General features: G+C 40.8%; 1 protein-coding gene across 1 annotated transcript; it reads right to left on the reverse strand.

Moving 5' to 3' along the window:
* Nucleotides 1-992: 992 nt before the first annotated feature.
* LOC124008940 (cathepsin M-like) lies at nt 993-5,165 on the reverse strand. The gene is made up of 13 exons (XM_046320538.1): nt 5,119-5,165; nt 4,586-4,710; nt 3,784-3,926; nt 3,520-3,555; nt 3,378-3,435; nt 2,638-2,780; nt 2,394-2,502; nt 2,137-2,279; nt 1,984-2,010; nt 1,815-1,875; nt 1,581-1,723; nt 1,389-1,424; nt 993-1,067 (listed from the first exon to the last, which is right to left on the reverse strand). The coding sequence occupies exons 1-13, from the start codon at nt 5,148-5,150 to the stop codon at nt 1,062-1,064; spliced, it is 1,062 nt and encodes a 353-aa protein (XP_046176494.1). The 5' UTR covers nt 5,151-5,165; the 3' UTR covers nt 993-1,061.
* Between the last annotated feature and the right edge of the window lie 6,450 nt (nt 5,166-11,615).

Below are 11,615 nucleotides of genomic sequence, written 5' to 3' on the forward strand. Positions count from 1 at the left end.
GATCTTCAGTTTCTTGACAATTTCTCATTTCTCAGAACAAGAATAGACTGACGAGTTTCAGAGGAGGTCTTTGTTCTGGCCATTTTGTTCCTGTAATCGAACCCACAAATGCTGATGCTCCAGATACTCAACCAGTCTAAAGAAGGCCAGTTTTATTCCTTCTTTAATCAGGACAACAGCTTTAAGCTGTGCTAACATAATTGCAAAAGAGTTTTCTAATGAGCAATTCGTCTTTTGAAATGATAAACTTGGAGGAGCTAACATAACGTTCTGTTAGAACACAGGAGTGATGTTTGCTGATAATGGGCCTCTGTACGCCTATGTAGATATTCCATTAAAAAAATCTGCCGTTTCCAGCTACAAGTCATTTCCAACATTAACACTGTACTTCTGATCAATTTGATGTTATTTTAATGGACGAAAAAAGTGCTTTTCTTTCAAAAACAAGGACATTTCTAAGTGACCCCAAACTTTTGAACCGTAGTGTATATATATTTTTTTTTTAAATACTTGGGTGTAACGATTCTCGTCCTCCTCTTCTGAGGAGGAGTAGTAAGAAGGATCGGAGGACCAATGCGCAGCGTGGTAAGTGTCCATATTGTATTTATTATATGAACAAAAAACAAAACAATGAGAACAAAATGAAACAGTCCTGAACAGTGAAATACAAAACAGAAAATAATCACCCACGAAACACAGGTGAAAGAAGGCTACCTAAGTATGATCAATCAGAGACAACTAACGACACCTGCCTCTGATTGAGAACCATACCAGGCCAAACGCAAAACGCAACATAGAAAAATGAACATAGACAACCCACCCAACTCACGCCCTGACCATACTAAAACAAAGACATAATGAAATAACTAAGGTCAGAACGTGACATTGGGGGGCCAAATAAAACCACCCACGGGCCAAATTCAGCCAACTGTCAGTTGGGGAAACCTGCCGTATAGGCTGGTATAAAATAAAGGAAAAAATGGACACAAGAATTGAAAGTGTAGTGTTTATATTTATTGTAAATTTCAAAATAGTTCATTCCTCATAGTGTCAAAGCTTCTTCATTCTGTTGGAGGAAAAAGACAGTCTGTCAATATCTGATTATTTTGTGAATTTAGGAGTGTAACATTAGTAAATGTGAAGGTTTCTTTAATATTTTTTTAAGACTATGGTCATTGTAGTTAAGGGTTGTGAATAGGACTGTAGTGAGTACAATGTTAGTAACTTATGTGACTGGAAGCATACCCTGTGATGAGATGAGTGGTCAGGGCCAGGAGGGTGAATGGGAAAGAGAAACGAGAGTTAACACAAACTTTACATCACTGTAAGTTCAGTTAAATGACATTGTTGCATTAAACACGTTACATTTTGAAATGCTGATACCTTACCATAGGTAAAAGCCCTCTAGGAACCTCCTCAGTAGTCTGGAAGCAAAAAGGCGACAAACAACTTGTTTGAGAAATCTTATATCAACTTATAACTTATATCAACATAGTAATGTAATGTATAACTACAAATAACAACCCGGATTTCTTTCAGACTAATCTGAATTAATTTCACTATTAATAATAACACCATACCAAGTCAGCAAAGTGATTGACTCCCAGGGTGTAGCTCTCCAGGCCATTCTCTGCTCTCTTGTTGTGTTCCGTCACCATCTTCCTAGTAGCTAGCCAGATCTCCTTGCGCTTAGCTTCCTCCTCGGTGGACGGATAGGTCTTTTCTGCAAGCATGAAAAACCACAACTTATTTCATGAGTTTGACTTTAAGTATACAGGAAATATCTATTTCAGTTAGTGGTGAACCAGTTTTACCATATTTAACTTTCCATGTTTGAAACTCCTTGTGTACCTCTGTTTCCTCCTCATCTTGAAGCTAAGGAATAGGAGAGTTCTCAATCATACAATTACCACCACAAATGATTGATTCATATTTTCACCAACCTTATAAGTGCAGCGCATTGCAATAAGTGCGTGACCCTACCCTTCGTCCTGTAACCTCCGCAGTAGTCTGTGAAAGGAAGCAACGTGCATAGTATCAAGAAAGCCTGTAAGAAAAGTACCATCAGTACCCATGGAAGCAACCTCCAAGTTGAACTTTTTTATATAGTAGGCCTTTCCCTGACAGTGATCATACCTGGTCGGAAAGATGATTCATCCCCATGGTGAAGCTCTCTGAGCCATTCTCTGCTCTCTTGTTGTGCTCCATCACTCTTGCTCTAGTAGCTAACCAGATCTCCTTACGCTTAGCTTCCTCCTCAGTGGAACCATAGCTCTTCCCTGCAAATGGTCAGATAACATTGAGACGTAACGTCTGTATTGTTCAAACTGTGGTAGTCAACCATCACTGGTGTCTATTTTTGTTTCTTTCAGTGAGTATTGAACCCGTTTTACCGTGTTGAACCTTCCACGTTTCAAACTCTTTATCCACCTCTGCTTCCTCCCCTCCATCTCGACTGGGAAACACAACCAGAAGTCCCCCTCTAGGAATCTCCTCAAAAGTCTGGGGGTGTAAAAAAAAGACAGAGACTCAAAAATAAGACAATAAAATGTTAGACAAGCTGTTTGTAGCAGAATATTCTAAATACTTGAATCAATTTGATAATTATTTGACAATAAATAACTGGTACCACCTTACCATGTCAGAGAAGGAATTCATCCCCATGGTGAAGCTCTCTGAGCCATTCTCTGCTCTCTTGTTGTGCTCCATCACTCTTGCCCTAGTAGCTAACCAGATCTCCTTACGCTTGGCTTCCTCCTCAGTGGAGTTATAGGTCTTACCTACAAACATGTCTCTTTAGTAAATATTAGCATCTGCATTCACCAATACTAGGCTAACACCACACTTTATTTTAAAAGCATATTTCCCTTTAATTATTTAGGGGCCATTGCACTACTACCAGTGGAAACAGTAGCCGTCTCCGAATACCCATACTAGCGTACTAAATAGAATGCGACATTTAAAAAAAGAACAGTACTCTGAATATGTAATCTAATGCGCAATTGCGTTGATTCCCACCATTCATTCGTTTTGGTACAGCGCAACAATTTATCTGATTACCAGCTGTTGTCAAATACGTGAGTCGGAAGAAACGAGTGATTTCTACTAGATCATATGCCGAAATGAGTATGCAGTTTAATTATGTAGTACGCTATTATGGGTATTCTGACACAAATGAAGCCTCATTCAGTCACAGGAGGCTAGTAATAATGGCCGGAATGGTGCAAATGGAATGGCATCAAACACCTGGAAACCATGTGCTTGTTGTATTTGATACCATTCCACTCATACTGCTCCAGTCATTACCACGAGCCCGTCCTCCCAATTAAGGTGCCACCAGCCTCCTTTGCATTCAGTTAGTATTAAACCAGTTGTACCATTGTGAGTCTTCCACATCTCAAACTCTCTGTCCACCGCTTCTTCCTCCGGTCGAGGCTGAGACAGAAGACAGAGTTCTTCATCATACTATTATTGATTAACCATAGAGGGAATTGCGCTGTAACGACGGTGGCACTTTACCATGGGCAGAAGTCCTCTAGGAACCTCCTCATTAGTCTGCGAGAGGAAGCAAAGACACGGAGACTCAACAAAGAGACTCAACAGGGCTGCTAAGAAAATATCACAGAAGTAACTGACTAAAATATAAATCAATCATTTAAACTAAAACTATGGGCCTAAGACGGATTTGGAAATGTCATTGTAAAGTCAGTGGCGGAGATATAATTTCTAAACTAACTAACTCAATTGAAAGTGAATAATTGACCAGTAAATATTGAACCGTACCAGGTCAGCAAAGTGATTGACCGCCATGGTGAAGCTCTCTAATCCATTTCCTGCTCTCATATTGTGTTCCATCACCCTCTTCCTCGTCGCTAACCACATCTCCTTACGTTTGGCTTCCTCCTCGGTAGACGGATAGCTCTTCCCTGCAAATCTACTGTAAATGTATCTTTTTGTGTTGACATTTTGACAACTAATTCATTGTCAATGCAATTATACACAGAGTATACCAAACACTAGGAACACCTTCCTAATATTGAGTTGCACTCCCTCTCTAGCCCTTAGAACAGCTACAATTCGTTGGTGCCTGGACTCCACAAGGTGCTGAAAGTGTTCCACAGGATTGCTGGCCCTCGTTGACGTCAATGCCTCCCACCTTTGTGAAGTTGGCTTGATGTCCTTTGGGTGGTGGACCATTCTTGATACACAAGGGAAACTGTTGAGAGTGAAAAGCCCAGCAGCGTTGCAGTTCTTGACACAAACCAGTGCACCAGGCACCTACTACTGTACCCTGTTCAACGGCATTTCAATATTTTGTCCTTGCTCATTCACCCTCTGAATGGCACACAAACAGAATCCATGTCTCAATTGTCTCAAGGCTTTAAAATCATTCTTTAACCCGTCTCCTCCCCTTTATCTACACTGACTGAAGTGGATTTAACAATGAATGGTTGAATAAGTCATCACAGCTTTCACCTGGATTCACCTGGCCAGTCTATGTCATGGAAGGAGAAGGAATTATTCATATGTTGTATACTCAGTGTAAATATCCATTGGTGAAATATTAGTACTGAACCAGTTTTACCGTATTTAACTTTCCATGTCTCAAACTCCTTGTGAACCTCTGCTTCAGAGTCTTCAGGGAGGGGTTTAGACAGCACAGATGATACAGTAACAGCCACCAATAGAAGGAGCACGAGAGACTTCATTCTAGAGATGAGCGGAAAAGGTAGAAACACATGGAAAGATCTGGGTCCAGCTCAATATACTCAAATAGGCCATATTGATATTGATACACTCAGGCTTATCCACATCCCCTTACTTCTACCCCAAAACCAAACACACGCACGCGCACACACACGGTCCGCCTTGTGGGGACCAAGATTTTGTCCCCAGTTAGTCATGACGTCCCCGTATGAAAGGTGTGCAAACAGTTCAAAGTCCACATTGGGTCAGCAAAACAACACACACACACACACACACACACACACACACACACACACACACACACACACACACACACACACACACACACACACACACACACACACACACACACACACACACACACACACACACACACACACACACACACTCGACAGCGATGTTTTACTGTACCTTCTCCCTGTGATTGTAGACTCACAATGCATACCACTGCACACTGCCACTTTATATCCACCAGTGACACAGTAGACAAACAAAACAGATGAACTCTGTACCTCTTTCAAAATCACATTGCACAAGCACACAATGCTGTCTTTCCCAATCACTTACAAAACAGCCTTTTAGAGAAGTAAAAGGAACCCTATGTTTCCTAATCTAACCTCATCTTGAGTCGAAGTCACCTGGTAGGCCAATGACTCATCACTTTACAGTTTCTCTGTTCAAATAAGTGTCAAGTAAAAGCCCAGCCACAATAACTCACGTTAGTTGGATTCCTTTATAAATCTGCGACTTTCAATACTAAAAGTAGCTTGGACAGCAACTAGGATAGTGATGTGAAATGTGCATATTTATAGTTAAATATCATAAATTTGGCATACTATTTATAGGGCTATACTATAAGGAGACTTGCTAAATCTGGATACATCTGGATCCTGGGGGCCATCTAAAGCCCTGTTTATACCTGGTTCTAACTTGTGTCCTTTATCCTGATCTTGTCCACATTCTGATTGTGCCCGCAATCTTTAGACAGGTGAAGATGAGTAAAAGACACATTGTGATCAGATCTTCCTGGCCACCGTCAGAAAGGGATAACATATACATTTGAATACCATGTGTAGTCACATTTCTGGAAATGTGGGCATGATCAAAATGTAGACAAGATAAGGACACATTAGCACAAGGTATAAACAGGGCTTTTAACAGATGTTAAACAGATGCATGTTATACAAACAACAACTGGCCAATTTCACAATCCGCTCCATGGTCATTGCATAGTCCACATTATTTGGGTTGTTCCACAAATAGTGCATTTTGATATTTTAAGTAGAAATGGTGCACCAATAGTGAATTTTAAAAGACTTTTATTAAATGAAATGCCCTTTAATATAGACTATATGAAAAATTAAATCAATCTGATTTAAGGTGTGACGAAAATGTTATGTTTGTGTTTTCCTAAAAACGAATTTCTGTGTTCTATTCATGTGCTGTTCTAATAACCAATTTCTGTGTTCTATTCATGTGCTTTTCTAATAACCAATTTCTGTAAGTGCCTGATTGAACAAAATCCTCACTATCAGTATCTGCAATTTGGCAGTATGCCCAGACCTTGTTTTGAGAATGAAAGGTATCTCAGTGTCAAGGTCTCCACTTGGAGAGAAGAAGCCTTGTGAGGTATTGGTCTGCCACATGCATGAACCAGTATTGGTTGGTCACATGAAGGAAGCAAACGTTATCCGTTAGTTCACTTCTATACTGCAGACAGGTCACATTGGCATGACTTAGCTTATTCATCATTCAATATTAACGGGACTGCCCCGGTGGAGCTCCTGATCAACATGTGTACATGGTGCATTGAGTTGGTTGGAACCTCTCCAGGTAATTGTTAATAAACGATGATTCATTTAAGATAGACTTCGAGTGTCCCTAGTGGTAATTTCCACGACATGGAGTAGAATTTCAACGACAAGGGTTAGACCCAAATCGGCATGTTGACATATCCCTCCTGTTTTTCTGACTTCTAGGAAGTCTTAATCCACTTAACCCAAACATTTCCCCAACTTTTCACCTCATTGTGAAGCCCAAATATTATTATCTTATTGTTATATATTTTTTTGTAAAGCCCTAGTTATTTTTCTGGCTTTGACAAAGTCATTTCTGAAGATTATAATTCATTTAACGTGATTCACATTTGTCTCCCATTTTAAGGTCAACCCTGTTATGTGAACTGGACTCTCCTTTGACAACGGTGAAACTATTCCTTTTTAAATAGGTATTTTTAAAGAAACGTTGAACGTCAAATAGTAAAATCATAGTGATCTGTTTCACCATAGTCATTGAAATGGGAAATGTGTTTTAATGAAGTTGAACATGTGCTTTTCATGACAGAATGTTGACCATTTTTTTGTAGTTAAAAAACAAACAAATGACTCTACCCAAATGGTACTCTATGAATTCATGACAACACAACAGGTGGAATTCAGCAGGGTACCTTACCTCCGCAGTTCAGTACTCCATCCTGCATATAGTACATGTTCTACCATGCTTCTACTCATGGTCTACACTCTGGTATTACATTACCAATTCAGTTCACTATAATACTTATGAAAATAATAGGATACAATGCCACCAAGTGGTCAACTAATGCCACTGAGTTCACCACTAAAGTTTCATGTAATGCACTCCCAAGTGAATCAAATTCCATCTCCAAACAATTCCAACCGTGGACATGGTCTTCAATTTTTTTTTAAATGCATCTAATTCAATACCAAAGCAACTTCAATCTCTGACAGGGCCATTTGGGAGCAGGCCTACCTACAGTCTTTGATTTCGTTGGACCCCCGTTCCTCATTCTCGTTGAGGCCCCTTGTGTCATCGGTGGATGATGGAGCATTAGAAATACAGAGGTCTCTAAATCACATTTACTGTCGCTGCTTAATACAAATGCATTTACTGTTCAATAATAACTTGGTGGGTGCTTGTATTTGTCTTGTTTCACACATGTACAAATATGCATGTTTGAATTGGAAATGTGTTTTCTGCATATCCCGCTCTCCCTGAGACAGGGTCTGCCGTTACCAACGGCAACCCTGGGGCAATTAGGGTTGACTGCCATGCTCAAGGGGCACGTCAACAAGATTTTTCACCTTAATTCAAACTAGGTTCCTTACGGTTATTGGCCCAGCACTTTAACCGCTATGCTACCAGCCACCCAGTAGGTAGTAATGACATGGTAAGTGTGTTAAATCTTCTGAGGCTTGACCTTTCACCAGGGTGGAGGCTGAGGCATATGGAGAGACAGAGTAGGAGAAACAGTATAGGACTAGTAGGACAGAGACAGTATAGGACTAGTAGGACAGAGACAGTATAGGACTAGTAGGACAGAGACAGTATAGGACTAGTAGAACAGAGACAGTATAGGACTAGTAGAACAGAGACAGTATAGGACTAGTAGACAGAGACAGTATAGGACTAGTAGAACAGAGACAGTATAGGACTAGTAGAACAGACACAGTATAGGACTAGTAGAACAGACACAGTATAGGACTAGTAGGACAGAGACAGTATAGGACTAGTAGGACAGAGACAGTATAGGACTAGTAGAACAGACACAGTATAGGACTAGTAGAACAGACACAGTATAGGACTAGTAGGACAGAGACAGTATAGGACTAGTAGAACAGAGACAGTATATGACTAGTAGGACAGAGACAGTATAGGACTAGTAGAACAGAGACAGTATAGGACTAGTAGGACAGAGACAGTATAGGACTAGTAGGACAGAGACAGTATAGGACTAGTAGACAGAGACAGTATAGGACTAGTAGGACAGAGACAGTATATGACTAGTAGGACAGAGACAGTATAGGACTAGTAGAACAGACACAGTATAGGACTAGTAGGACAGAGACAGTATAGGACTAGTAGAACAGAGACAGTATAGGACTAGTAGGACAGAGACAGTATAGGACTAGTAGGACAGAGACAGTATAGGACTAGTAGAACAGACACAGTATAGGACTAGTAGGACAGAGACAGTATAGGACTAGTAGAACAGAGACAGTATAGGACTAGTAGAACAGAGACAGTATAGGACTAGTAGAACAGACACAGTATAGGACTAGTAGGACAGAGACAGTATAGGACTAGTAGGACAGAGACAGTATAGGACTAGTAGGACAGAGACAGTATAGGACTAGTAGACAGAGACAGTATAGGACTAGTAGAACAGACACAGTATAGGACTAGTAGGACAGAGACAGTATAGGACTAGTAGAACAGAGACAGTATAGGACTAGTAGGACAGAGACAGTATAGGACTAGTAGAACAGACACAGTATAGGACTAGTAGGACAGAGACAGTATAGGACTAGTAGACAGAGACAGTATAGGACTAGTAGAACAGACACAGTATAGGACTAGTAGGACAGAGACAGTATAGGACTAGTAGAACAGAGACAGTATAGGACTAGTAGGACAGAGACAGTATAGGACTAGTAGAACAGAGACAGTATAGGACTAGTAGGACAGAGACAGTATAGGACTAGTAGGACAGAGACAGTATAGGACTAGTAGAACAGACACAGTATAGGACTAGTAGGACAGAGACAGTATAGGACTAGTAGGACAGAGACAGTATAGGACTAGTAGAACAGACACAGTATAGGACTAGTAGGACAGAGACAGTATAGGACTAGTAGGACAGAGACAGTATAGGACTAGTAGAGACAGTATAGGACTAGTAGAACAGACACAGTATAGGACTAGTAGAACAGAGACAGTATAGGACTAGTAGGACAGAGACAGTATAGGACTAGTAGAACAGAGACAGTATAGGACTAGTAGGACAGAGACAGTATAGGACTAGTAGGACAGAGACAGTATAGGACTAGTAGAACAGACACAGTATAGGACTAGTAGGACAGAGACAGTATAGGACTAGTAGAACAGAGACAGTATAGGACTAGTAGAACAGAGACAGTATAGGACTAGTAGGACAGAGACAGTATAGGACTAGTAGGACAGAGACAGTATAGGACTAGTAGAACAGAGACAGTATAGGACTAGTAGGACAGAGACAGTATAGGACTAGTAGAACAGAGACAGTATAGGACTAGTAGAACAGACACAGTATAGGACTAGTAGGACAGAGACAGTATAGGACTAGTAGGACAGAGACAGTATAGGACTAGTAGGACAGAGACAGTATAGGACTAGTAGACAGAGACAGTATAGGACTAGTAGAACAGAGACAGTATAGGACTAGTAGACAGAGACAGTATAGGACTAGTAGGACAGAGACAGTACAGGACTAGTAGAACAGAGACAGTATAGGACTAGTAGACAGAGACAGTATAGGACTAGTAGGACAGAGACAGTACAGGACTAGTAGAACAGAGACAGTATAGGACTAGTAGGACAGAGACAGTATAGGACTAGTAGAACAGAGACAGTATAGGACTAGTAGAACAGAGACAGTATATGACTAGTGGGACAGAGACAGTATAGGACTAGTAGACAGAGACAGTATAGGACTAGTAGAACAGAGACAGTATAGGACTAGTAGGACAGAGACAGTATAGGACTAGTAGAACAGAGACAGTATAGGACTAGTAGAACAGAGACAGTATAGGACTAGTAGAACAGAGACAGTATATGACTAGTGGGACAGAGACAGTATAGGACTAGTAGACAGAGACAGTATAGGACTAGTAGGACAGAGACAGTACAGGACTAGTAGGACAGAGACAGTATAGGACTAGTAGACAGAGACAGTATAGGACTAGTAGGACAGAGACAGTATAGGACTAGTAGACAGAGACAGTATAGGACTAGTAGAACAGAGACAGTATAGGACTAGTAGACAGAGACAGTATAGGACTAGTAGGACAGAGACAGTACAGGACTAGTAGAACAGAGACAGTATAGGACTAGTAGAACAGACACAGTATAGGACTAGTAGAACAGAGACAGTATAGGACTAGTAGAACAGAGACAGTATAGGACTAGTAGGACAGAGACAGTATAGGACTAGTAGAACAGAGACAGTATAGGACTAGTAGGACAGAGACAGTATAGGACTAGTAGGACAGAGACAGTATAGGACTAGTAGACAGAGACAGTATAGGACTAGTAGAACAGAGACAGTATAGGACTAGTAGAACAGAGACAGTATAGGACTAGTAGGACAGAGACAGTATATGACTAGTAGGACAGAGACAGTATAGGACTAGTAGGACAGAGACAGTATAGGACTAGTAGACAGAGACAGTATAGGACTAGTAGAACAGAGACAGTATATGACTAGTAGGACAGACACAGTATAGGACTAGTAGGACAGAGACAGTATAGGACTAGTAGACAGAGACAGTATAGGACTAGTAGGACAGAGACAGTATATGACTAGTAGGACAGAGACAGTATAGGACTAGTAGAACAGACACAGTATAGGACTAGTAGAACAGAGACAGTATAGGACTAGTAGGACAGAGACAGTATAGGACTAGTAGAACAGAGACAGTATAGGACTAGTAGAACAGACACAGTATAGGACTAGTAGGACAGAGACAGTATAGGACTAGTAGAACAGAGACAGTATAGGACTAGTAGGACAGAGACAGTATAGGACTAGTAGAACAGAGACAGTATAGGACTAGTAGAACAGACACAGTATAGGACTAGTAGGACAGAGACAGTATAGGACTAGTAGAACAGACACAGTATAGGACTAGTAGGACAGAGACAGTATAGGACTAGTAGAACAGACACAGTATAGGACTAGTAGGACAGAGACAGTATAGGACTAGTAGAACAGAGACAGTATAGGACTAGTAGGACAGAGACAGTATAGGACTAGTAGGACAGAGACAGTATAGGACTAGTAGAACAGACACAGTATAGGACTAGTAGGACAGAGACAGTATAGGACTAGTAGAACAGAGACAGTATAGGAC

This window comes from Oncorhynchus gorbuscha, linkage group LG21 (genome assembly GCF_021184085.1).
Source record: "Oncorhynchus gorbuscha isolate QuinsamMale2020 ecotype Even-year linkage group LG21, OgorEven_v1.0, whole genome shotgun sequence".
NCBI lineage: Eukaryota > Metazoa > Chordata > Actinopteri > Salmoniformes > Salmonidae > Oncorhynchus > Oncorhynchus gorbuscha.